This window comes from Aricia agestis, chromosome Z, assembly GCF_905147365.1.
Source record: "Aricia agestis chromosome Z, ilAriAges1.1, whole genome shotgun sequence".
Classification (NCBI taxonomy): Eukaryota; Metazoa; Arthropoda; class Insecta; order Lepidoptera; family Lycaenidae; genus Aricia; species Aricia agestis.
This window is the reverse complement of record NC_056428.1, coordinates 42,094,414-42,121,901: the sequence shown is the minus strand read 5'-3', so window position 1 is coordinate 42,121,901 and position 27,488 is coordinate 42,094,414. Positions and strand designations below refer to the sequence as shown.

Genomic DNA, 27,488 nt, shown 5'->3' with positions numbered 1-27,488 from the left:
ATGATGGACCAGCACTGTCCGCCGCCAGCGGCGGTCTTCTTCGGGGCTCCGGAAGGAGCCTGTCCTCCAAGCCGGCAATCCTTGCATTTAGCATGCTGCCGAAGGTCTCAATATTGGAACGTGAGACCTCCGACAACATCTTTTGCAGGTCGTCAGCTGCGGGTCCAGTGACGCGACGGCGGAGCTCCTCCAACTCCCTGCGCATCACGTTCACTTGGCGCAGAAGACGGTCGTTCTGCGCCTCCAGTGCCCGCATCTCCTCCGTCTGACCGCGACCTCTCATCTCATTGACGGCCGCCTTGATGGACGCGACCGCCTCCTTGAGGGCACGCTGGTACGTCCCTTTCAGATTTGAGGACCTTGTGGCGACCATCGTCACCATATCCAAGGCCCTCTCCACGCCTGCCGCCAGGGCCGCGCCTGTCTCTTCCGTGTCCTCGGCCGGGGCAGGGCTTGCGCGAAGGGCGGCTCGCGCCTCCCTCGCCTCTCGCTCCTCCCGTGCCCTCCGGGCTACCTCCTCGACTTTCGCCCTGAAGGCAGCCCGGCGTTCCTCCTCCTTCTCCTTGTTCAGCTCCGCCTGAGCTTTTCCAAAGCCGACGTATTGGCCGGTTGTTGGTGGCCGGCCACGTCCCTTCTTTGCTTTGGGCACCGCCCCTTTACTGATGGGCAGCTCCATGTCGTCGTCCGAGTTGCGCCTTTTCAAGTGCGTCCTAGCCGGTATTGTGGGAAGGCCCTCGGAGTCCATCGATATGTCTGAGGCAGTATCGTCGGAGTCCGCGGGCCAGTCGTCACTGTCACGTCCGGTGGAATGGTCTCGTCCTTGTGGAGGCGGTATTGAGAATTCGCGCATCACGTCGCGCAGAACGACGCGAGGTGAGCGCGTCAACTCTCTACCAACCTCTTCGTCACGTCCGGTAGGAGTAGGAGCGTGGGGCTGCGTCCTGAGAACATCCCGGTACTGCAGCACAGGCGGCAGGTTGGGTAAGTCCCGGATTGGACAACCCCGCTCCTTCTTTCTTTGTGCCAGTCTCTTCACCCGCTCCACGCCGTTAGGCTGGTAAACGGAGAAGTCGACGTCCTCGTCGGTTATTGCATCCGCCACCGGCGCGGTTAGGTGCGCCGGCTTCGGACAATCGCGCGTAGTCGCGCCCTTTCCATCACTCACCGCCGCAGCGGCCTCCTCTACCTCCAACGTATTTTGTGCCGGCCCCGTATACGTCCGACAGACCCCCTGGTTAGAGGGGGTGTGGGATTCCCTGGTGTCCACCGGACTACCAAGACCCACCCGGGGAGTAGTTTTCAAATTACGTTCCGCCATGATTTGATCTTTAGAGGGAGATTCTGCCCTAGTGCCCTTGCGACGTAAGCCACCTGCTCGCCACGCATCCCAAGGCCGGGCACCACAAACCGGGGATTAGGGACCCACAGGTCCATCCATCCACAAACACACACACATATGTACACAGAAACACACGCTTGGTGTAAAGAAGAGTGTAAACAAAACGGAAAGACAGGGTAGAAAAGATGGTGAAAGGTAGTGAAACAAAAATAAAACAATACAAACGAAGAGTAAACTATAAAAAGAGAGAAAGACAGGAAAGACCGGTGTTCAGCCATCCTGGATACGTCACTTCGTGTAAAGGGCGGGGTGGCGTACCCAGGCGCCCAGGGACACGAACGTGGACGGACCGGTATCGCCCCCAACCTTTTTTTTTTTTTTTTTTTTTTTTTAGGAGGGGAAATACTTTGCGTATCCCCCGCCCCCTCGGGGGAAGGGGCGGGGGTATGTGGGACTCCCTACAAGAGGTCTACCCACTAAAACCCCCCCAGCCCTTCGTCATGCGCCTTGTGCGGGAGGGACGGGAACCGCGGAGCGACTACAACTCCGCCCCTCCCAGCGCGCAGCCGCAACCGGCACCTTCTTCACGCGGCTTGAGCCGCGTACCTCACCGAGAGCCCCCCGGGCTATAGGGGGGCTGTCTTCTCGGGACCCATACTGTGGGCGGGATCCCCCGATCACCGCCCACGGGTCTAGGCATCCGTCTCCATTCGGGCGGAAGCGGGCGGGGCCCGCACGCCGCTAGGTCTCGACTTTTTGTGTCGAGCCTTTTTGGTCGGCGCCTTGTCTTCTCCGGGGGCCGGCTTTGACGTCGATGGGCATCTACCCAGCTCGTGCCCCCTTTCGGCCCTGCCAGCGGCCTCGCACAGGGCGCAGTTTGGTGCTGCAGCCCCGCACTCCGCCGCCTTGTGCCCCGGTTTCCCGCACCGAAAACAAGTTCGGCTACGGTCCACCGGGCACTGGCACTTGGCAGCCACGTGGCCGGTGTCCTGGCAGCGGAAGCAGCGCGTCGGCCTCGCGGCCAGCAACGCCACCCTCGCCGACACCCAACCGATACGCAACCGCCCAGAGCTCGAGAGCTTCTTGGCGGCCGCGACTGGGAGGCGGATCCAACACGACCCGTCCCCCCGTGGCCCCTCTCTAATCGCCCCCAACCTAACCTTTTTTTTTTTTTTTTTTTTAGGAGGGGAAATACTTTGCGTATTCCCCGCCCCCTCGGGGGAAGGGGCGGGGGTATGTGGGACTCCCTACAAGAGGTCTACCCACTAAAACCCCCCCAGCCCTTCGTCATGCGCCTAGTGCGGGAGGGACGGGAACCGCGGAGCGACTACAACTCCGCCCCTCCCAGCGCGCTGCCGCAACCGGCACCTTCTTCCAGCGGCTTCAGCCGCGTACCTCACCGAGAGCCCCCCGGGCTATAGGGGGGCTGTCTTCTCGGGACCCATACAGTGGGCGGGATCCCCCGATCACCGCCCACGGGTCTAGGCGTCCGTCTCCATTCGGGCGGGAGCGAGCGGGGCCCGCGCGCCCCTTGGCCTCGACTTCTGTCGGGCTTTTTTGGTCGGCGCCTTGTCTTCTCCGGGGGCCGGCTTTTTAGCAGATGGACATCTGCCCAGCTCGTGCCCCCTTTCAACTCTGCCAGCGGCCTCGCACAGGGAGCAGTTCGGCCTTGCTGCCCCGCACTCTGCCGCCTTGTGCCCCGGCTTCCCGCACCGGAAACATGTCCCACTACGGTCCACCGGGCACTGGCACTTGGCAGCCACGTGGCCGGTGTCCTGGCAGCGGAAGCAGCGCGTTGGCCTCGCGGCCAGCAACGCCACCCTCGCCGACACCCAACCAATTCGCAACCGCCCAGAGCTCGAGAGCTTCTTAGCGGCCGCGACTGGGAGGCGGACCCAGCACGATCCGTCCCCCCGTGGCCCCTCTCTTATTGGCCCCGCCCGAACATCGCCGGCCAGGCACTCCCCTTCAAGTGCGACCGCTTCCATGATTTCGGCGGCCGTCACCGAGTCGTCAAGGCCGGCGATGCGCATCTCCGCGCTTGCAACCGGCCGTCCGACCTTCACTTCTGGTGGCAGGACTGTCTTCAGCCTCGCGGCAAAGGCATCCGCCTTCTTCTCTGCGCCCTCACCGGCGATAGTGAGGAGGCGCCCTCCAGTTCGGGCCCGGCGGAAGCGGACTTGCGGAATATCGAACTCCGCGATGTTCACCGCCCGCCGGGCCGTCTCAAGTGCCTTGGCGTATGTCAAACCCGCCTTCACGGCCGACTCCTCTATGGTCAGAGCAACGGCCGCAGTGGCGGGGACGCGAAGCCTTGGCTTTCTCTTCTTCTTCGGGGCGGCTGTAGATGGTGTAACCGCCCCCTTCTTCTTCTTACCCACCTTGGTCCAAGGGGTCTCAGTACGAGGGGAGCTGGTGTTCGCTCCCCCTTGTGCCGCCTCCTGAGCGGCCATTGACGGCCGCTTCTTCTTCCGGCCCTTCTTGGCCTTGGGCGCCTCGGGCGCGGCAGGGGCCTCTTGCGGGGCCACTGCGGCTGGCTGCCGTGTCTTATTTGGGGCCGGTTTCCCCTTGGCCTTCTGCTTCGGGGGCCCCGGCGTCTGTTCCGGTGGCGCCTCAACGCTTTCGACGGCGGCCGGTGTGATACTCCGGGCTCTGTCCGCCGCGAGCGGAGGTCGCAGTCGAGGCTCTGGGAGGAGCCGACTCTCCAGTCCGGCCAGCCGAGCGTTCAGCATGTTGCTGAAGGTCTCTACGTTGGAACGAGAGACCTCAGACAACAGCTGGCGCATGTCCTGCTCGGCCGGTTTCATCACCTGACGACGTAGCTCCTCTAGCTCTTTGCGCAAAGACTCCACTTCCTTCTGGAGCCGCGCATTCTGAGCCTCGAGGGCCTTCATTTCTTCGGTCGCTCCGCGGCTTCTCATTTCGGCGACGGTGGCGCGTATGTCGCTGACCGCCTCCTTAAGGAGACGCTGGAACGTCCCCTTGAGGTTGTTCGACTTCGCTGCGACCATGGAGATCGTTCCCAGCGAAGTCTCAACACACTGGGCCAGAGCGTAGTTGGTCTGCTCTGGCATGTCTTCTTCCATGGCGGCGGGGCTTGCAAGGAGCGAAGAACGCGTCTCTCGCGCCGCCCTGGCCGCCTCGGCTACCTCCTCCTCGGCCTGGAGTCGAAGGGCCTCCTCTTTCTCTCTATTGAGATCGGCCTGCGCCTTTGCCAAGCCGACATATTGTCCGGTCGTTGGCGGGCGGCCGCGTCCTCTCTTAGGTTTGGGCACCGCTCCTTTACTGAGGGGCGGCGCCATGTCGTCGTCAGAGCGCCTCTTCCGGCGCGTCATATCCGTGAATGCGGGCAAGCCCTCAGAGTCCAGCGATATGCCAGACATCTCACTGGAGTCCGAGAGCCAGTCCTCGCTGTCATGTCCGTGTAAGTCACGTCCATGTTGGGAGACTCGACCGCTAGGGGAGTCTCGACCAATTTCGTCTTTTCCGGTACTTGGAGGCGGCATTTTCACGTCGCGTGTCAAAAGAACACGCGGCAGATCCTTGTCGCCTCTCAGTTTCTTCTTCTGCATTAACTTCAGCATCCGCTCAACGCCGTTGGGCTGCGGCTGGCTGAAGTCAATGTCCTCATCCGTTAAAAGCTCCGCCGCCGGCGCGGTAATGGGCGCCGGCTTCGGGCTGTCGCGTTTCTTCGCGTTGTCACCTCCTCCTAACGCCGCCAAAATGGCCTTCTGTCTCGCCGCCTTAGCGGCCTCCGCCTCACTCGACGCACTTTGTGCCGCCCCCGTATACGCGCGGCAGACACCCTCTTCCGAGGGTGCACGGGATTCTCCATTGCTGGTACCCGCCCGGGGAGTATTTTTCAAATTGCGCTTTTCCATCTTGGTTTTCCCATTTAAGGCTGGGTCGACCTTGTGCCCTAATGACCTGGTACTCTCCGAGTGGCCATGCAGCCCATCGCCGGGCACGAAACTTAGGCTTCGGGGCCCACGGGCCTATCCGTCACACAAACACACACACACATATATACTCAGAAGCATACGCTGATGTAGAGAAGAGGTGAACAAAACGAGAAAGACAGAGTAGAGAAGGTGATGAAAAGACAGACAAAATAAAATAAACAGCAAACGAAGAGTAAACTATAAAAAGAGAGAAAGACAGGAAAGACCGGTGTTCAGCCATCCTGGATACGTCACGTCCGTGTAAAGGGCGGGGTGGCGTACCCAGGCGCCCAGGGACACGAACGTGGACGGACCGGTATCGCCCCCGCCCCCAACCTAACCTAAAAAAAAAAAAAAAAGTATGTGGGACTCCCTACACGAGGTTTACCCACTAAAACCCCCCCATGCCCTCCTTCTGACCGTCGTGGGGCGCGGGCACTTTTATAGACTTCCGCACCCCACACGTCCGTTCGCCGCATCCGGCACTACTCCACTGCGGCGGCTGGTGTTCTGCCGCCGCCTTTCTTCACCGAGAGCTCCCCGGGCATCTAGGGAGCTTTCTTCTCGGGGCCCTTCGTGCGGGCGGTGATCCCCCGATCAACCGCCCACGGGCCTATGGCTCCACCTCCATGGCGGGCTGGGGCTGACTAACCCCAGCACCGCCGGCTCCAGGCTCTTTCGGCCGAGCCTTATCGGAGGGAGCTCCTCGTCTCTTCCGGCGCTTGGTGCTGGGAAGCGGCTTCTTCACTGCCCCCCAACCTAACCTAACCTAACCTAACCTAACCTAATCTAACCTAACCTAACCTAACCTAACCTAACCTAACCTAACCTAACCTAACCTTTTTTTTTTTTTTTTTTTTTTTTTTTTTTTTTTTTTTTTTTTTTTTTTTTTTTTTTTTTTTGAGGAGGGGAAATACGTTACGTATCCCCCACCCCTTCGGGGGAAGGGGCGGGGGTATGTGGGACTCCCTACACGAGGTTTACCCACTAAAACCCCCCCATGCCCTCCTTCCAGCCGTGAGATGCGGGTACTTTTCTAAGACTTCCGCGTCCTCACGGCCGTTCGCCGCATCCGGCACAACTCCGTTGCGGCGGCTGGTGTTCTGCCGCCGCCTTTCTTCACCGAGAGCTCCCCGGGCATCTAGGGAGCTTCCTTCTCGGGGCCCTTCGCGCGGGCGGTGATCCCCCGATCAACCGCCCACGGGCCTATGGCTCCACCTCCATGGCGGGCTGGGGCTGACTAACCCCAGCACCACCGGCTCCAGGCTCTTTTGGCCGAGCCTTTTCGGAGGGAGCTCCGCGTCTCTTCCGGCGCTTGGTGCTGGGGAGCGGCTTCGCAGTGACGCAGCCGCTACTACCCAGCACATGGTCCTTGTCCTTGCCGAGTGCCTCGCAGAAGAAGCAATTGGGCTGCTTCTCCCGGCACTCGGCTGCCTTGTGCTCCGGCTTCCCACAGCGGAAACAGTTCCGGCTGCGATCCACCGGGCACTGGCATGTCGTCGCCAGGTGGCCGGTGTCGAGGCATCGGTAACACCGCTTGGGCCTCGCGGCCAGCAGTGTCACCTTAGCCGACACCCAGCCCACTTGCAGCCGCTTCAAGCTGACGAGCTTTTTGGCGGCTGCAACGGGGACGCTCAGCCAGACAGAGCCGTCGCCCCACCTTCCTTTCCTTATTGGGCCCGACCTGATGGAGTTGGCCGGGCACCCACCTTCTCTAGACACCGCCTGGATGACCTCGGCGGTCGTAGCTGAGTCGTCCAGCCCGGCGATACGCATTTCCACGCATTTCGCCGGGCGTCCGACTTTTACAACGTCAGGGTCGAGAACTTCCCTCAGCTTCTCAGCGAGGGCGTCCGCCTTTTCTTGGGCGCCCTCACCAGGAATGGTGAGGACGCGCGCACCGGTCTGAGCTAGACGGAAGCGGAGCTGGAGCTTTTGGATGTCCAGCTCTGCCAGTCCGCTGGTCGTCACCGCGTTCTTAGCCTTTAAAAGGACGTCACTGTATTTGACGCCCTTCTCCGCGGCGTTCGCCCCCAACGTGAGAGTGATCGCCGCGGTGGCTGGAGCACGGAGCTTGGCCTTCCTCTTCTTCTTTCTTGGGGCGGCTTTAGCTGGATTAGCCACCCCTTTCTTCTTCTGCCTGCGCGGGCCAACTGTGGTCCACGGGGCCTCAACGGGAGGGGCGTTAGTGTTCTGCCCCCCCTTTGCCGCCTCTTGAGCGGCCATTGATGGCCGCTTCTTCTTCTTTTTCCTTTTGGACTTTGTAGCCCCCTTCTCTGCAGGCGCAGCCGGCGGCTGTAAAGGGACCGCCGCGCTGCCTGCCGAACTCTCGTCCGGTGCCTTGGCCATTGCCGACTTCTTCGGCTTCGGCGTCTTCTTGGAAGCCGCTGTTGGTGGGGCGCCGGATGATGGACCAGCACCGTCCGCCGCCAGCGGCGGTCTTCTCCGAGGCTCGGGCAAGAGCCTATCTTCCAGGCCGGCGAGCCGTGCATTCAGCATGTTGCCGAAGGTTTCGATATTGGAGCGCGAGACCTCCGACAACATCCTCTGCAGATCGTCAGGTGCGGGCCCAGTCACGCGACGACGCAGCTCCTCCAGCTCCCGGCGCATCGCATTGACTTGGCGCAGAAGGCGGTCATTCTGCTCCTCCAGTGCCCGTATTTCAGCCGTTTGACCTCGGCCCCTCATCTCCGTGACGGCCGCTTTTATGGATGCGACCGCCTCCTTGAGGGCTCGCTGGTACGTGCCCTTCAAGTTGGAGGACCTTGTGGCGACCATCGTCACCATTTCCAAGGCCCTCTCTACGCTACCCGCCAGGGCCGCGCTCGTCTGCTCCGTGTCTTCTGCGGTCGGGGCAGGGCTAGCACGAAGGGAGGCTCGCGCCTCTCTCGCCTCCCGCTCCTCCCGCGCCGCCCGGGCTACCTCCTCGACTTTCGCCCTGAAGGCAGCCCGACGTTCCTCCTCCTTTTCCCGTCTTAGGTCCTCTTGGGCCTTAGCCAGGCCGACGTATTGACCGGTCGTTGGTGGCCGGCCACGTCCCTTCTTGGCCTTGGGCACCGCTCCTCTACCAAGGGGTGGCGCCTTGTCGTCTTCCGGGATTCGCCGTTTGCGGCGTGTCCTGTCCGGGTCTGTGGGCAAGCCCTCGGAGTCCATCGACACGTCGGATGTCATGTCGTCGGAGTCCAAGGGCCAGTCCTCACTATCATCTCCGGTATCTTCTCGTCCTTGGGGAGGCGGTAGGGAGAATTCACGCATCACGTCGCGCAGAACGACGCGAGGTGAGCGCGCCAACCCCATACCAACCTCTTCGTCTCGTCCTGGAGGAGGAGGTGTGCTGGGTTTCGTCTCGTGGACGTCCCGCCACTGCAGCACAGACGGCAGGTTGGGTACGTCCCGAATCGGACAACCCCGCTCCTTCTTCCTTTGCGCCAATCTCCTTACCCGTTCCGGGCCGTTAGGCTGGTAAACGGAGAAATCGACGTCCTCGTCGGTTATTGCGTCCGCCGCCGGCGCGGTTAGGTGCGCCGGCTTCGGAACCTCGCGCTTAGTCGCGCCCTTTTCATCACTCGCCGCCGCAGCGGCCCCCTCATCCCTCATCGCACTAGTTGGCCCCTCCGTATACACGGGCCGGCCACCGTCCGAAGACGGCGCATGGGATTCCCCGACCCCTGAGGAGTCGAGACCCACCCGGAGAATACTTTGACTGGTACGATCTTCCATGACTTCAACTCTCCGACACCCCGGGTCGCGGGCCCGTTCGTCACACTGCGGGCGCAGCCAAACGTACAACAACAATCACGCACACAAACACACGCCATACCGGCGTTCAGCCACCCCTCCCGTGTCACCGTGAAAATGCTCACGATGGCACGGGGGAGGTGCCCAGGGACACGACGTGGACGGACCGGTATCGCCCCCAACCTAACCTAACCTAACCTAACCTTTTTTTTTTTTTTTTTTTTTTTTTTTTTTTTTTTGCGACGGGAAATGCATTGACGCATCCCGGGGGAATTGGGGACTCCCCCACGGGTATGTGGGACTCGCTACGGCCGTAAAGATGGTAAGGCGGCCGCAGCCCTACCCACTAAAACCCGTCGGTACTCTTCCTCGTTCCACCTTGCAGGTTCACGGGAACGCGCGAGCTCAACTCCATGGCTCTGCAAGCGTGTCCGCCCGCGTGCTAATAGCAGGCTCCTCTTCGTTGGAGCAAATCAGCTCCTACCGCCGAACAGAGGCCCTACCAGGGCTTGCATAGGCAGTCCGTTCTCTGGTGTCGCGATGCGCGAAGAGTACACAGCGCATCGCGACCCTCTCAGGGGCTCGTTCGCTGGGCGACGGCATCCCCATACCGTCGCCCGAGTTCCCCATCTAGGACGGCAAGTTGTCATTTTGGATGACGCGTTGTCGCCTTGGCCTTCTTCGTCGTTGGGGGTCCAGCGCCTCCCTCTCTCTGTCACGCTCGGCCTCCTCCTTTGCGGCGATTACTTCTTCCGAGAAGTTCTCGACCGCCTTCCACTCCAGTTCACTGCGTAGCATGGCGCGAACCATAGCTGGCAGTGATATGTCCTGTCCAATCGCGGCCGTTAAGGCCGCGCGTTGTAGTATCCATGAGGGACAGGCCGTTAAGGTGTGCGCGGCCGTGTCCCTGTCCTCTCCACAGTGGTGACATCGCGTCGTCTCCTCCCTCCCGGCGATCTCGCACAGGTACCGACCGAAGCAGCCATGCCCGGTCAGCACCTGCGTGAGGCGGAACGAGAGTGCGCCGTTCTTCCGACCCAACCACTCCCTGAACACTGGGCGGATGGCCAGTATCAGGTCCACGCTCACTCGTGGCTCCGAGAGCCGTTCTTCCCACTCATCCAAGGCCCTGTCGTTGGCCTCTTCCCTCCACCGACGTACGGCGTCCGGGAGGGGGTTGCTGCCCCCCGCGCGGACTTCTGCGCTACGCCAGTAGACGTCGGCGAGGGTTTTGGCGTCCAGGTCCCATGGGACGCTTCCGGCTAGCAGGCACGCAGCATCCCGAGAGATGGTGCGGTACCCGCGCACTGCCCGCGTCGCCATTATTCGTTGTAGCCGTCCCAAGGCCTGCCTGTTCACAGCTGCCAGATCTTCAGCCCATATCGGCGCACCGTACATCACCATGGAGCGTATCACACCCATGTACAGGCGCCGACAAGTAAGGCTCGGGCCCCCGAGATTCGGGAGCAGCGAGGCCAGGGCTCCTGCTGCCTTTTTCACCTTCTCGGATAGCCGGCGGAAGTGCTCTTTGAAAGTCCACCGGCTATCGAGGACCAGTCCGAGATAAGTCATGGTGGACGCAATCTGGATCGAAGTTCCTCCAACTATTATTGCTAGGCCAGGCGGCGGCGCGTTACGGGGCCCGTGGAAAACGATAGCCTCCGTCTTGTTCAGCGCCACCGTCAGGCCCAGCGCCTGGATCCTGCGCACCACCTGCGCTACTGCTGCCGTCGCCAGGATTGTGGCTTCGCGGTGCGTTTTGGCGCGACAGACCACCGCAGTGTCGTCCGCGTACGCGACCAGTTCGACGCCGGGTAAGTTGGCACCGCGAAGCACATGGTCAAATCCAAGGTCCCACAGTTCCGGACCGAGAGCCGAACCCTGTGGGACGCCGCAGTCTACCTCCTGCTCTTCCCATCCATCTTCGGTAGGGTACTGCACCGAGCGCTCCGACAGATAATCACCGATGGTTCGGCGTAAGTATCTGGGCACTCGGTGGTACCTCAGGGCCTCCTTTATTGTTTCCCAAGGCAGGGTGTTGAACGCGTTGGCGATGTCCAATGAGACAACCAACACCACCCCGCCCTGAGAGATTTGCTGCTCCGTGATTAACCGAATCCGTGCCACCGCGTCTATTGTTGATCGACGAGACCGAAACCCGAACTGAGCATCGCTCAGGTTGGGACCAACGCTCTCAAGATGACGGTTGAGGCGTGCGACGATGATCCTCTCAAACGTCTTGCAGATCTCGTCGATCAACACTATGGGACGATAGGCAGACGGTTGGTCTTCTGGTCGACCGGCCTTTTTGAGTAGCACGAGTTTGCCCGTCTTCCAGCGACGTGGAACTCGCCCCTGTACCAAACACAAGTTCAGTACGGCGAGCACACGCGCTTCCATGTGCTCCATCGCTAGCACCCATACACGACCGGGGACTCCATCCAAGCCAGGAGCCTTATTCTGAAGGCTCATTTTATGTACCGCCACTGCCAGTTCTCCGGCTGAAACTGGGGGGATTTCCTCCTCCTCTTCGGGCTCCGCAGTTGGTGGTGCCATGGATGGTGGGGACCACTCGGCCCTAGGTGGAAATAGGGCCGAAACGATGGATCTGCAGAGATCCGGCTGCAAGGACTGAGTGAGCGGTGGGGCAGCAGGGCGAAGCTTTTGCCTCACCCACTTGTAGGGTCTGCCCCACGGGTCCTGCTCAAGAGTACCTAGGAATTCCTCCCATGCCGTCTTCTTGGCCATTCGGATGGCATCGCGCAGATTGTGACGCGCTGTGCGGTATCCATCGTAGATGGTCTCCTCCTCCGTCTCACTCCTGATTCGCCTTCTTCGATAACGCAGATAGCGGCGGCGGGCTGCCACACATTGATCGCGGAGACGCTTCAAGTCTGGACTCCACCAGTACGTCTGGCGTCTTGGTACGACCGGCCCGGCGCGGGGCATTGAGGCGTCGCAGATGTTGTGTGCCGCCTCAATCAACCACTCCGTGCATTCCTCTACGTCCTCTGATGGTAGAGGCGCCCATGACGCGACGGCTGCTGCCTCCTTGAGGAGGTCGCGGTCCAACTTCTTCAAGGACCACCTCGGGCCTGCACCAGGTGTAAATGTGCGACCCGGCTCCGTCGAGTGAGCTGAGACGACGAAGCGTATGTAGAGGTGGTCCGAGAGAGTCTCAGTGCGACTCAAGACCTGCCACTCGGTTATATGCGGGGCGATGGCTGGGCTGACCAGGGTGAGGTCCACTATGGACTCTCCCTGTCGCCGGACGCATGTACTGGACGCACCGCGGTTTGCCAGGACCAGGCCGGTAGTGGCCAACCAATCCTCTAAGAGTCGACCTCTCGCATTTGCCGCCGGGGAGCCCCACAGCGGAGACTTCGCGTTGAAGTCTCCGGCGACAACTACGGGGCGACTCGACCCCTCTACGACGGCGGTCAGGCGAAGCAAGAGCGCCTCAAACTCGGCGGTCGGCTTGTTGGGGGAAAAGTAAACCCCCACCACGGTGAGGGTCCCCAAGATGGCGACAACAAATCCACGGCCCCTTATCGCGTTCCTCGACGAAGGAGACATGATTTTGGGACCAAAGACTAAGGCGACCGACGAGTCAGCGTCTCCCAACCAGTCGCCTCTTTCCAGGACGCGGTACGGCTCTGCAATAACGGCCACGTCGATCTCCCACTGCAGAAGAGCCTGAACCCAAAGATCCTGCGCCTGGGCGCAGTGGTTCAGGTTGCCCTGTAGGAATCTTAAGGCGGCCGTTATTGGGCCTCCATAGGGTCCGCTCTGACACTAGGGGCCGCCGTAGATGTTGTGGCGGCCTCTTGAGGCGCTCGGCTCTTTTTGGGGCCTTTCCGTTTTGCTTTGGGGACAGATTTGTTGCAGCGCTTGCTGCCCACAATATGGTCCGCCGCTTTCCCTCGTGACTCGCAGAGCGCGCAGTGCGGTGGGTTCCCGCACTGTTTGACCGAGTGCCCGGGCTGTCCGCAGCGGAAACAGAGTTCACTGCGGTCTGTTCCTGAGGAACATGTCGCTCTGGTGTGTCCCTCTTCATGGCACCGGAAGCACCTCATGGTGCGCTGGGCCAGGAGGGTCACCTGGGCCACTGTCCAGCCGACGTAAATCCTGGCAGGCGACGCAGTCACCAGCTTGGCGGCCTCGACCGGGCACTTGACCCAGGCCAAGCCGCGCCCTCTTCTATCTACGCGGATCTCGCCGACTCTGACATCTGTGGGACGACAACCGCCCGATCTTGCGACGGAAGCTGCGATTTCTGTCGCTGTTGCAGAGTCGTCGAGACCCGTGATTCTCAGCTCCGCACATTTCTGCGGCCGAGACACTCGTACCACGTCTTCACCGACTATTTCCTTTAATTTGCCCGCAAGGGCGTCGGCCTTCTCCTTGCAGGCCGCTCCCGAGACCTCGTACATACGAGCCCCGGTCACGGCCCGCTTAAATTTGACCGCTGGGATATCAAGTGCAGCCAAATCTAGCTGTAACTTCGCCTTATCAATGACGTCCTGGTAAGTGACGCCATTTTTCTCCGCGTCCGGAAGCAGAGTCAGTACTACGGCTGCTGATTTTGGAGCGCGGAGTTGCCTTTCCTTCTTCTTTTTCTCCTTCTTCTTCAGCGTCTTTTTCTTGTCTTCCACCTTCTTCGGTGCCTTCCCTCTTTTGACTACCTCTGTCCATGAAGGAGAGGCTGGCTGTGTCGTAGCTACCGCCGTCGTTGCATCGCTTCTCGCGGCTGCAGCCTCGACAGCAGCAGCAGACTTTCGTCCCTTCTTTGTCCTTTTTGGTTTAGGCTCCGGGTTCGTCGGAGCCATCAATGTAGAGACTGATGGCTCCGGCGGAGGCGGGGTCTCTTTTTCCACTTCAGGTAGCTGCGGCCTTGCGACTGATGTGGAGGCAGCTCTCTCCTTCTTTTTGTCCGCAGCAAGTGGAGGGCGTAGGCGAGGTTCCGGTAGAAGTCGGGCCTCGAGCCCTTCCAAGCGTGCATCCATGCGGGCGTTCATCACGGAGACCGCCTCGCGCAGCGCTCGCTGTAATAGCTCTTCCACATTCGGCTCTTTAATAGGAGCAGACTGTGGTTGGGCGTCAGCGAGCCTGCGCTTGACGGCCTCTAGTTCTTTCTTCATGTCCTCTAGCTCTCTGGAGAGGCGTGTGTTCTGCGCCGCCAGGGCTCTCGTCTCTTCCGAAGCTGACCTGCTAAGAAGGCTAACGCTCGCTTCCTTTATGGTACAGGTCGCTTTTTTAAGGGCCGCGATGTAGGTGCCCTTAAGATTCTTCGACTTCTGAGTCACAGCGGAGATGGCGTCAAGGCTCTGCGTTATTGCCTCGCCAAGTTTCGCCGTTGTGATCTCGTCTTCCGCCATTATACAGTCTGAGAGTGAGGACTCCGAAAGCCGGTTGGACCGTAGGTTCGGGAGTCTCTTTGTCACGTCCAGTAGTTCCTTCTCTACCTCGACTTCAAGTTCCCTCTGCTTGATGTCGAGGAGATCCTTCTTGGCCTTGTACATGCCTACGTATTGCCCTGTGGTGGGCGGTCTTCCTCTTCCGCGTTTGGAGGAGGGCTTTGCGGCCGCTCCCCTGTTTTTCTCCGGGCTATCCTCGAGCTCACTACCGCGCCTCTTGCGCCGGAAAGTGTCCCGGGTCCTCTCCCTCTCACTGTCCACGTCCGGATTATGAGAAGCGGCGGACTCATCGCCGCTCTCGTCACTACCACTTCCGGGTCTCCTAAAGAACCCGGAGCCCATGCCGGTGGGTACGGGCGTTGCCGCTCGTGATCCACCCTCGCTCGCCGTCAACATTGCCAAATCGCATTGCCTATCATTGTCCGTAAGTTCGTTGCCAAAGTCGTCATTCCTCCTCCCCTCCTTCAAAGCATGTTTGGGGCCCCCAGTATACACGGCCCGATCCCCCGCCGAAGCGGGAGTGTGGGATTCTCCGGCGTTGCCGGTACCCACCCTGGGAGAATTATCCGCATGCTTGTATTCCATGTTTGTGTCAGTTAGGGGTGATTCTGCCCCGGCGCCCTTGGTACGTAGCCACCTGCTCGTAATGCATCCCACGGCCGGGCGCCATAAACCCTGGATTAGGGGCCCACGGGCCCATCCATCACTCATTCACACACAGATGTACACACGCAAAACAAACAATGGTGTAAAGAAGAGTGCAAACAAAAAGGAAAGACAGGGTAGATAAGATGGTGAAAGATAGTGAAACAAAAATAAAACAATACAAACGAAGGGTAAACTAAAAAAAGAGAGAAAGACAGGAAAGACCGGTGTTCAGCCATCCTGGATACGTCACTTCGTGTAAAGGGCGGGGTGGCGTACCCAGGCGCCCAGGGACACGAACGTGGACGGACCGGTATCGCCCCCAACCTAACCTAACCTAACCTAACCTAACCTAACCTAACCTTTTTTTTTTTTTTTTTTTTTTTTTTTTTTTTTTTTTTTTTTTTTTTTTTTTTTTTTTTTTTTTTTCCGGAGGGGGAAATGCATTACGCATACCACCCAGGCGCAGGGGGCGACCCGAGCGGTTATGTGGGACTCCCGTAGCTAATGAGACCACGGTATACCCACTAAAACCCCCCCCCCATCTTCCGCCACGCCGCATATTGACGGGGCCACAGGAACGATACACACATCTGCGACCCCGCCAGCGGCCCGAAGACACCACGATGGGCGCACAACATATGCGCCCTCCTCCTCGGCCCCCACCAAGGCTGTAGCAGACGCCCCCCGAGTCTGCTACTTGGAGGCCATGTGGCAGATCAGGTCTGTGGCTCTGCCACCGACCACACCTCGGCCGCAGAGGATAGGGCAAGCGGCGCACCGTAATACCTACTTGCCTCTTCCTCTGCGGCCCCACCAATGCCGTTCAAACGGAACGGCCCCGCCAGCTCGCAGGGGGGGTAGGGAAAGCGGCAACCTACCACAATGCCTCTCCCCCCCGCGATCCGTCCTCGGCCGCAGAGGATAGGGCAAGCGGCGCACCGTAATACCTACTTGCCTCTTCCTCTGCGGCCCCACCTCGGTGCGCATCCGCAGCGGACTCCTCCAGTCCGCTGGGAGCGCCCTCCTCGGGCCAGGCGGCGACACCGACCGGCCCTGGTTGCCTCTTCGCTTCACCGCGGTTGTCCAAGCCGCGGTTACTAGAGCCCCACCGCCACGACAAGGCGTGCAACCATCGGGGGGAACCTAACCTAACCTAACCTAACCTAACCTAACCTAACCTAACCTAACCTAACCTAACCTAACCTAACCTAACCTAACCTAACCTAACCTAACCTAACCTAACCTAACCTAACCTAACCTAACCTAACCTAACCTAACCTAACCTAACCTAACCTAACCTAACCTAACCTAACCACGGAGGTACCAGACTTGACCTCGAGATTGACATCGGTATTAAAATAGAACAATCAAAGTTTGCAGAAATAATCAGTGATAAGAAAAGTAGAAATAAATTTCTAAAATTTTGTAAAAATATTATAATTGCAGTAAATAATAGGAATAAATTATAACATTAAAAAAGATGTAAAATAAATATTTTAGACATATATGTTTGGCATAAAATATACACATAAAAAAAAAGAAAAAAAAAAAAAAAAAAAAAAAAAAAAAAAAAAAAAAAAACTCGCCAGTCTACACCCTAGTAGCCAACTCTAACAAAAGAATATACAGAAAATGAAGAAAACATCAAACATTGTATCTTAAAGAAAAACTATAACCTTGTATTTAGTATCTAAGCACCAATGAAAATGTTGTCAAAAAATTTGTTGTAAGAAGTTTACTGTACTTTGATGTCCGAAAACTGTTTGTGAAAATAGAATATCATCTGATGACTGATACCGTAATACCGTATACCTAATTGTAAAACATTGAAACAGACACTGTCGACACCTACATCCATTTAGAAAGAAAACTATCTCTGGCCCATACTCGCCAGGGGAACATTGCTAAAAAAATTCTAAAAAAAACCTAACCTAACCTAACCTAACCTAACCTAACCTAACCTAACCTAACCTAACCTAACCTAACCTTTTTTTTTTTTTTTTTTGATGCGCAGGGGAAACCCATCATGGGTCCCCCGGGTCGGGTATGTGCCTCAGTTAAGCTGAAGCACCCCGGGGGTATGTGAGACTCCTACTCACTAAAACCACCTGCGGTTCACCTTCAGCCGTATAAAGGAGGGATGTCCCGGATCTACCAAGAACAGGACTCCCTCCACGACCGGCCGGTCTACCTCAAAAGGGGACCGGACTTCCACCAAAAATAAGGGAACGCTTAGGCAAACTAAAGCGTTCCCCTCGGCGCCGGGACTAGCTTAGCCGGGCAGGTACCCATCCTGACCCGGAGCCCCGTGGGACGAGAGTTATTGGAGGTTCGCATAGCGACGCCTCCGCACTCCCGTCCTACGCCGGCGGAGCGGCAGAGAGGTGGGATCGTCCTCTCTGTCCCGCTCCGAGGCCTCTTTCTGCGACATCACAATTTCGCAGAAAGAGACCGCCGCCTGCCAGGCCTCATCGCTCTCGAGCATGCAGCGCACCATGCTCGGGAGCGAGAGGTCCCCGCCTAGTACTGCCACGAGATCGTGGCGCTGCACGGCCCAACGATCGCACACCTCGAGGGTATGCTGGGCCGTGTCCTCCGCAGCGCCGCATTCATGGCAGGCTGGCGTTGGCTCTCTCCTGGCGACCTTACACAGGTACTCACCGAAGCATCCGTGCCCGGTGAGCACCTGTGTAAGGCGGAAAGTGAGGGGTTTTTTCTTGCGGCGCATCCACGCCGCAAGAACTGGACGCAGTGCCTCGGCGGTACGTTGACCGTACCGGGTCTGCGCCAGATCCTCACCCCACCTCCTCAGCAACCACTGCTCTCCGAGTCTCCGGAACCGCCTAAGCTCCTCCCACGAAGGGGCTTCGCCATTCGACCTCCCCTCAGTGATGAGGAGGTTCAATTCGGCGAGCACCCTCGCCGTGAGCTCCCATGGCGGTTCCCCCGCCAGAGCAGTTGCTGCCGCCCAAGAGACTGTACGGTAGCCCCTGATGACTCTCACCGCTATGACCCGCTGCATTTTGTGCAGCAGGGCCCTATTACGCACGGTGAGAGCATCCACCCATATTGGGGCACCGTACAAAGCCATACTCCGGCACACCCCGGAGTACAGCTGCCGACAGGCTTGGCTGGGCCCTCCCACATTTGGCAGGAGTCGACCCAGTGAGGATGCCGCTCTTATGACCTTCGGTCCCAGCTGCTGGAAATGGGGACCGAAGGTCCACCTTCCATCCAGGGTGAGCCCAAGATACTTGATGGTGGGGCTCACCCTGATCTCCTCGTCTCCGACACGAAGTCGTGCACCTGGTGGAGGCCCCCTTTTACCGGGTCCGCGAAACATAAACATAAGGGCTTCGGTCTTCTCGAAACGGACTCGAAGCCCTAACCGTCTTATGCGGCTGACCACCAGCGATATTGCCGATTCGGCCAGCCGCGCCGCCTCTTGAAAAGTCCTCCCCCGGGCTGTAATAAAGGTGTCATCCGCATAAGCGGAGACACCTATCCCGGGGAGGAGGCAGCATCGCAGGACCCAGTCATAGCCAATGACCCACAGACCCGGCCCAAGTGCCGAACCCTGTGGGACACCGCAATCGACCTCCACCAACACCAGGACCCCGTCCCGGTTTTCCCACACGACCTCTCTGTCGGAGAGCCAATCTCCCACCAGCCTTCTGATATACAAGGGGACACCGAAGTACTCCAGTGCCCCGAGTATCACGCTGTGAGGAAGGCTGTTGAAAGCATTGGCTATGTCGAGCGACACCCCCAACACCACATCCCCTTCGCGTTCCGCCTCCTGCGTCACCGACCGTAGGTACCGCATGGCATCGACGGTAGACCGACCAACCCGGAAACCGTACTGATGATTAGACAGTTTCGGTCCCGGGCCCTCCTCCAAGTGCTGAACGAGTCGTGAAGCCACAATACGTTCCAGTGCCTTCCCGACCTCGTTCAGCAACACTATCGGTCTTACCGCCGACGCCTGGTCCGGTGGCCGACCTCCTTTAGGCAAAAGGACGAGTCGGCCTCTCTTCCATCCCTTCGGGAACTGCCCAGATTGAAGACACTGGTCAAACAGTTCCCGAAGGGGTTCCTCGAGATGCACGAGTGCCAATGATAGCACCTTCCCGTGCACCCCGTCCGGACCCGGCGCCCTCTTCTTGTCACGGAGACGGGACAGTACCATCTCCATCTCCTGATCGGTGACGGGTGGCGGAACACCCTCCTCCAAGGCCAAGTCCGGCGTTGGCCGAGCCATTTGAGGCGGAGCAAATTCGGCTGGGGGGGCAGGGAACAGTTCCCTGACGATGCTCCCCAGCAGCTCCGGTTGGAGCGATTCCGTCAACGGAAAAAAAAAAAAGTATACCCACTAAAACCCCCCCCCCCATCTTCCGCCACGCCGCATATTAACGGGGCCACAGGAACGATACACACATCTGCGACCCCGCCAGCGGCCCGAAGACTCCACGATGGGCGCACAACACATGCGCCCTCCTCCTCGGCCCCCACCAAGGCTGTAGCAGACGCCCCCCGAGTCTGCTACTTGGAGGCCATGTGGCAGATCAGGTCTGTGGCTCTGCCACCGACCACACCTCGGCCGCAGAGGATAGGGCAAGCGGCGCACCGTAATACCTACTTGCCTCTTCCTCTGCGGCCCCACCAATGCCGTTCAAACGGAACGGCCCCGCCAGCTCGCAGGGGGGGTAGGGAAAGCGGCAACCTACCACAATGCCTCTCCCCCCCGCGATCCGTCCTCGGCCGCAGAGGATAGGGCAAGCGGCGCACCGTAATACCTACTTGCCTCTTCCTCTGCGGCCCCACCTCGGTGCGCATCCGCAGCGGACTCCTCCAGTCCGCTGGGAGCGCCCTCCTCGGGCCAGGCGGCGACACCGGCCGGCCCTGGTTGCCTCTTCGCTTCACCGCGGTTGTCCAAGCCGCGGTTACTAGAGCCCCACCGCCACGACAAGGCGTGCAACCATCGGGGGGATCGGGGGGAACCTAACCTAACCTAACCTAACCTAACCTAACCTAACCTAACCTAACCTAACCTAACCTAACCTAACCACGGAGGTACCAGACTTGACCTCGAGATTGACATCGGTATTAAAATAGAACAATCAAAGTTTGCAGAAATAATCAGTGATAAGAGAAGTAGAAATAAATTTCTAAAATTTTGTAAAAATATTATAATTGCAGTAAATAATAGGAATAAATTATAACATTAAAAAAGATGTAAAATAAATATTTTAGACATATATGTTTGGCATAAAATATACACATAAAAAAAAAGGAAAAAAAAAAAAAAAAAAAAAAAAAAAACTCGCCAGTCTACACCCTAGTAGCCAACTCTAACAAAAGAATATACAGAAAATGAAGAAAACATCAAACATTGTATCTTAAAGAAAAACTATAACCTTGTATTTAGTATCTAAGCACCAATGAAAATGTTGTCAAAAAATTTGTTGTAAGAAGTTTACTGTACTTTGATGTCCGAAAACTGTTTGTGAAAATAGAATATCATCTGATGACTGATACCGTAATACCGTATACCTAATTGTAAAACATTGAAACAGACACTGTCGACACCTACATCCATTTAGAAAGAAAACTATCTCTGGCCCATACTCGCCAGGGGAACATTGCTAAAAAAATTCTAAAAAAAACCTAACCTAACCTAACCTAACCTAACCTAACCTAACCTAACCTAACCTAACCTAACCTAACCTAACCTAACCTAACCTTTTTTTTTTTTTTTTTGATGCGCAGGGGAAACCCATCATGGGTCCCCCGGGTCGGGTATGTGCCTCAGTTAAGCTGAAGCACCCCGGGGGTATGTGAGACTCCTACTCACTAAAACCACCTGCGGTTCACCTTCAGCCGTATAAAGGAGGGATGTCCCGGATCTACCAAACACAGGACTCCCTCCACGACCGGCCGGTCTACCTCAAAAGGGGACCGGACTTCCACCAAAAATAAGGGAACGCTTAGGCAAACTAAAGCGTTCCCCTCGGCGCCGGGACTAGCTTAGCCGGGCAGGTACCCATCCTGACCCGGAGCCCCGTGGGACGAGAGTTATTGGAGGTTCGCATAGCGACGCCTCCGCACTCCCGTCCTACGCCGGCGGAGCGGCAGAGAGGTGGGATCGTCCTCTCTGTCCCGCTCCGAGGCCTCTTTCTGCGACATCACAATTTCGCAGAAAGAGACCGCCGCCTGCCAGGCCTCATCGCTCTCGAGCATGCAGCGCACCATGCTCGGGAGCGAGAGGTCCCCGCCTAGTACTGCCACGAGATCGTGGCGCTGCACGGCCCAACGATCGCACACCTCGAGGGTATGCTGGGCCGTGTCCTCCGCAGCGCCGCATTCATGGCAGGCTGGCGTTGGCTCTCTCCTGGCGACCTTACACAGGTACTCACCGAAGCATCCGTGCCCGGTGAGCACCTGTGTAAGGCGGAAAGTGAGGGGTTTTTTCTTGCGGCGCATCCACGCCGCAAGAACTGGACGCAGTGCCTCGGCGGTACGTTGACCGTACCGGGTCTGCGCCAGATCCTCACCCCACCTCCTCAGCAACCACTGCTCTCCGAGTCTCCGGAACCGCCTAAGCTCCTCCCACGAAGGGGCTTCGCCATTCGACCTCCCCTCAGTGATGAGGAGGTTCAATTCGGCGAGCACCCTCGCCGTGAGCTCCCATGGCGGTTCCCCCGCCAGAGCAGTTGCTGCCGCCCAAGAGACTGTACGGTAGCCCCTGATGACTCTCACCGCTATGACCCGCTGCATTTTGTGCAGCAGGGCCCTATTACGCACGGTGAGAGCATCCACCCATATTGGGGCACCGTACAAAGCCATACTCCGGCACACCCCGGAGTACAGCTGCCGACAGGCTTGGCTGGGCCCTCCCACATTTGGCAGGAGTCGACCCAGTGAGGATGCCGCTCTTATGACCTTCGGTCCCAGCTGCTGGAAATGGGGACCGAAGGTCCACCTTCCATCCAGGGTGAGCCCAAGATACTTGATGGTGGGGCTCACCCTGATCTCCTCGTCTCCGACACGAAGTCGTGCACCTGGTGGAGGCCCCCTTTTACCGGGTCCGCGAAACATAAACATAAGGGCTTCGGTCTTCTCGAAACGGACTCGAAGCCCTAACCGTCTTATGCGGCTGACCACCAGCGATATTGCCGATTCGGCCAGCCGCGCCGCCTCTTGAAAAGTCCTCCCCCGGGCTGTAATAAAGGTGTCATCCGCATAAGCGGAGACACCTATCCCGGGGAGGAGGCAGCATCGCAGGACCCAGTCATAGCCAATGACCCACAGACCCGGCCCAAGTGCCGAACCCTGTGGGACACCGCAATCGACCTCCACCAACACCAGGACCCCGTCCCGGTTTTCCCACACGACCTCTCTGTCGGAGAGCCAATCTCCCACCAGCCTTCTGATATACAAGGGGACACCGAAGTACTCCAGTGCCCCGAGTATCACGCTGTGAGGAAGGCTGTTGAAAGCATTGGCTATGTCGAGCGACACCCCCAACACCACATCCCCTTCGCGTTCCGCCTCCTGCGTCACCGACCGTAGGTACCGCATGGCATCGACGGTAGACCGACCAACCCGGAAACCGTACTGATGATTAGACAGTTTCGGTCCCGGGCCCTCCTCCAAGTGCTGAACGAGTCGTGAAGCCACAATACGTTCCAGTGCCTTCCCGACCTCGTTCAGCAACACTATCGGTCTTACCGCCGACGCCTGGTCCGGTGGCCGACCTCCTTTAGGCAAAAGGACGAGTCGGCCTCTCTTCCATCCCTTCGGGAACTGCCCAGATTGAAGACACTGGTCAAACAGTTCCCGAAGGGGTTCCTCGAGATGCACGAGTGCCAATGATAGCACCTTCCCGTGCACCCCGTCCGGACCCGGCGCCCTCTTCTTGTCACGGAGACGGGACAGTACCATCTCCATCTCCTGATCGGTGACGGGTGGCGGAACACCCTCCTCCAAGGCCAAGTCCGGCGTTGGCCGAGCCATTTGAGGCGGAGCAAATTCGGCTGGGGGGGCAGGGAACAGTTCCCTGACGATGCTCCCCAGCAGCTCCGGTTGGAGCGATTCCGTCAACGGGGTCGACTGGACGCGGAGTTTATCCCGCGCCCTTTTATACGGTCGACCCCAAGGGTCATTATTAAGACCCTCTACCAGCTCCAACCATGCTGCCTCCTTAGCTCGGCTCATGGCCAGCTTCAGGGCCTCTCTTTTTTCCACGTAGACCCTGTGCAGCCGGCCATCCCGCTCTATGTCCTGGGGTCGGCGCCGCCTGCTGCGTCCATAAGCGCGACGCGCCGCATTACAGGCAGCGCGAAGGTCTGTCAGTTCACTCGACCACCAGTAAACCGCTCGACGTGGAGGGGGTGGACCATTCAACCTCGGCATGGCTGCCCGGCAGACGTTTGTGAGTACGTCTCCGAAACAGCCAGCCATTCCATCAACCCCTTGACCTTGCCACGTCGACGGAAGACACCAGCGGCCGACGATCGCGGCCTCCTCCGCCAGTTCCCGATCGAGCCTAGACAAGGCCCAACGTGGGAACCTGCTACGACCCCTGGACAACGCCGGACTTGACCTGGAGGGCGGAGACACCTCGAACCGAATATAACGGTGGTCCGAAAGTGTCTCCAACTCCGTAATCACCCTCCATCCTCCAATCCTGCGTGCGATATCTGGCGTGGCGAAGGTCAGATCTACCACTGACTCTCCATTCCATCGCACGCAGGTCGGGACCGTCCCGTGATTGATAAGAGACAGCCCCGTAGCCACCGCCCATTCCTCAACCTCCCTCCCTTTCGGATTCGTGATTGGGGACCCCCACGCCGAGGACTTAGCGTTGAAGTCCCCCGCCACGACTACCGGGAAAGGAGTCAGCCTGCTTATGAGCGGCACCAGCACATCCAGGAACCGCTCCAAAGCCGCCAAATTTTGATTCGGGGAGAAATAAACGCCTACTATGGCAATCTCTCCCCGGACCACAGCAACGTACCCCGGCCCCCTCATTTTAGGTATGAGAGGGGGGCCGACACCTTGCCTGGATACAACGGCAACGGAGCCATCCGTGTCTCCTGCCCAATGTGGCAGATGAGGCACAAAATACGGCTCCGCTACCACCACTACATCAACAAGCCACTCCGCCATCGACTGCAGGAGGAGATCCTGAGCCGCAGCGGAGTGGTTAACATTCGCCTGTAAGAAACCGAGATGTCCTGGCATTACTCTGACATCTCGGCCTCAGGCGCCTCCTGCTCTCTTCCCGACGGTCTTGGGGGGAGAGCTTTACCACGAGTGGATGGGGGGTTACACGCCTTCCCCGCCATCACGTGGTCTGACTTACGGCCAGCATCTGCACATGCAGCGCAATGAGGCTCCGATGTGCAGGTGCTGACCTTGTGTCCGGGCTTACTGCAGCGGCGACAAAGCTGGCTGCGGTCAGTCTTTGAGGGGCACATGATGGAGGAGTGCCCCATCTCATAGCATCTGAAGCAGTGCCTGGGTCGCATGCCCTCATGCTCGACCCTGACACGGCTCCAGCCGACACAGAAACCGCCCTTGCGCAGCAGTTCCTTACCCGCAGTAATCGGGCAGGACATTCTCGCAAATCCTATTCCGCGAGGACTGCGGAAAATATCTCCAACCCAGACCCGCTCGGAGTCACAGCCACCCTCTTTCGCCACCGCCGCTTTAATATTAGCTGCGTTGGCAGTATCGTCCAGACCCGTCAATTTAAAGCACGCAGTCAGGATGGGTCTAGAAACCACTGCCACATCTGACAACACAGAGGCCAGCTTATTCGCCAGCTGATCCGCCTTGTCACGGCTCGTCCTACCAGGGACCTCGATTAGACGAGCCCCCGTCGCTGAAGTCCGAACCCTCAGCGGCCCCAAGCCAAACTCCTGCGGGTCCACCGCCAGCCTGGCCTTTGTGAGGGCCTCACAATAGGACACTCCCGATTGTTGAGCCTCCGGACGCAATTTAACAATTATCGCCTCGGATTTCGGGAGTGTCAACTTCTTGCCCTTGGGGGCACTTTTCGGTGCCTCCTTGGCCTTTGCTTTGGGCTTCTTCTTCGCCCCCTTGCGACGGACGACCTCGGACCACCCTTCAGCCGTCTCCGACTGCTGTTGCGGTGCAACCACTACCGACCCATGCTGCGAAGGAGGCTGCTGCGCAGCCTCCGAAAGACTTTGTTCGCCCTGTGAAGCTCCATTAGGAACAGAAGGGCCAAAATTGGTCCATTCTGTCTCCTTAGTCCTCTTACCCTTGCCCTTGCCTTTGCCCTTCTTAGTAGGGGCGTTGGTGGGGGCAGGGCGCGTCTCAGGACGGACCGGAAGTGGAGGAAACTCCTCCCGCTCACGTGGAGAAGCCACCACAGGAACCGATTGATTGGAGGCTCTTGGCACCCCAATAATTGGCGACTTCTCTCTCGCCTCTCGCCTAGAAATCGAAGCCGTAGAGACCCCGCTGGCTTCTTGTGTCGCTCTCTTTTTGTCCGCAGCCAATGGCGGGCGAACAATTGGGGGAGGCGGCAACCTATCTTTGATGGCCGCAAGCCGGCCGTCAATCATGTTGCCGACCATACGAGCTATGCTGCCCTCGAGAGAACTCAGCTGCTCATCACTCAGCGTAGGGTTACGCTGAGCTACTGCCGCCTTCTTCGCCTCTTCGAAGTCGCGCCGGTATGCGCGGACCTCCTCCTTAAGGTTGGCCACCTCCCTCTGCAGCCGATTATTGTCGGCACGAAGACGACGCGTCTCCTCTACCTCTGTCCTCGTCGCCAAAGTCTCCAAAACAGACCTGATGACACCAGTGGCTCTACGGATCTTGCTAGCATATCCACCTTTGAGATTGGTGGATCTGCTAGCTATATAGAGGATGTCATCAAGCCCCCCAACAGCCGTGGACATCAAGTCATCAGCCGCCATTTGGTCCACATCTAGGTCCAAAGGACCCGGCCTCTCACATGCAATCTCCTTCACCGGAGACTTCCGGAAGGATTGCTTGTCCAACGAGGCCACAAAATCCTCCGCCTTTTGCGCCTCCTTCTCTGAAAGTGCCTGTCGGGCCGCCGTCAACAATTTGGCCGTCCCGCGGCCTCTACCACGCCTGGCAGCAGTGACCTTCTTAGCCCTGCCCAAGGCAGCATCAGTCCCTTCGGAATCGGAGGCGGAACGCTCCGAGTAAAGGCGTTTACGAGTCAGGTGTTCCGACTCCGACACCGAAACCGACGCAGAGGGCATCGCCCAATCCTCGCCTAGAATTTCTCCCAGGGAGATTCCTCCACGGACTGTGACTCGGCTCGTTGATGTCCCAGCCGCAGCCCCATAGGAAAGGGTCAAACCCCTCCGACCAGCACACCTATCGGAGTCCATTTCACTCCCGCTCCTACTCCTAAATTCCTCATCCCCCTTCTTCTTAGACCCCCCTCCTTGACTCCTACCATCACCCCCTGTCATGTCAACCTAAAGTCAACAGACAAAAATTAAAATAACCTACTCGTCGGACCTGGAGTATCACAAGGCACAATAATATGCCCTGGTGTACCACAAGGAACGACACTAAAAACAACAAAATAGAAAAAATAAAGTAAACCTAACCCTAACCACCAAAAAATAACACAAAAAGTAACCCACAACCAAAATACAACTAATAAAAATATATACAGAAAATAATAAAAGTTGAAAAAATCAAAAGTTGATTTACTCCGCCACCAGATGGCGTGGAGCAAAAATTCAACTGTCGAAAAATCGCCTGAGACAGCCTCTTTCCAACGCCACCAAGAACATGAAAATCCCTTGAAGGACATAGGCTCCGCCCAAGGAAAATCAAGTTCAACCTAACCTAACCTAACCTAACCTAACCTAACCTAACCTAACCTAACCTAACCTAACCTAACCTAACCTAACCTAACCGGAGTTCCGCTCCGAGCGTGGCCAGAGACACACGCAAAATCGCGCGCTCCGCATTTAAATTCAATTTACGCGGCCGAAAGTGCAAAAGTGCTTAGTGTGATATATCATTCGACGCGGAAAAACGTGACTAGTGTATCAGCGAAAACCGCGTCGAAATTGGACCAACCTACACGGAAAAAACTCGGAAAAACCCGATTTTTCGGCTACTTCCGGCATTCAGACGCGTGCGGCGCGCGATCTGTCGCGACGACCACCCCGTTTTCTTACTCCAGAAGACGTGCAAGATCCCTGAGCTGCTTCCCCCAAAAAACCAGATTTTTCTGGCAATTGGTTGAGGAGCAGCAGCCCAAAAACCAGGAGAGGACGCAGAGGTGCGTGCGCGGGGAAGTGCGGGGGAGGAAAGAAACATACACTACTCGAAGCGGGACAGCAGGGGCTATTCAGAGCCGTTTTCCGAATTTCA

General features: G+C 58.1%; 4 protein-coding genes across 4 annotated transcripts; all 4 read right to left on the bottom strand.

The window, feature by feature from the left end:
• Positions 1-2,820: 2,820 nt before the first annotated feature.
• LOC121738769 lies at positions 2,821-5,220 on the bottom strand. The gene is made up of 3 exons (XM_042131004.1): positions 3,717-5,220; positions 3,286-3,611; positions 2,821-3,042 (listed from the first exon to the last, which is right to left on the bottom strand). The coding sequence occupies exons 1-3, from the start codon at positions 5,218-5,220 to the stop codon at positions 2,821-2,823; spliced, it is 2,052 nt and encodes a 683-aa protein (XP_041986938.1).
• A 4,428-nt stretch (positions 5,221-9,648) lies between these two features.
• Positions 9,649-15,020, bottom strand: LOC121738768. The gene is made up of 3 exons (XM_042131003.1): positions 12,813-15,020; positions 10,227-12,759; positions 9,649-10,073 (listed from the first exon to the last, which is right to left on the bottom strand). Exons 1-3 carry the CDS (start codon positions 15,018-15,020, stop codon positions 9,649-9,651), a joined length of 5,166 nt encoding a protein of 1,721 aa, XP_041986937.1.
• Positions 15,021-23,208: 8,188 nt separating this feature from the next.
• Positions 23,209-24,567, bottom strand: LOC121738767. Its single transcript, XM_042131001.1, has 2 exons — positions 23,265-24,567; positions 23,209-23,220 (listed from the first exon to the last, which is right to left on the bottom strand). Exons 1-2 carry the CDS (start codon positions 24,327-24,329, stop codon positions 23,209-23,211), a joined length of 1,077 nt encoding a protein of 358 aa, XP_041986935.1. The 5' UTR covers positions 24,330-24,567.
• Positions 24,329-26,569, bottom strand: LOC121738766. The gene has a single exon (XM_042131000.1). It carries the CDS (start codon positions 26,567-26,569, stop codon positions 24,329-24,331), a length of 2,241 nt encoding a protein of 746 aa, XP_041986934.1.
• Between the last annotated feature and the right edge of the window lie 919 nt (positions 26,570-27,488).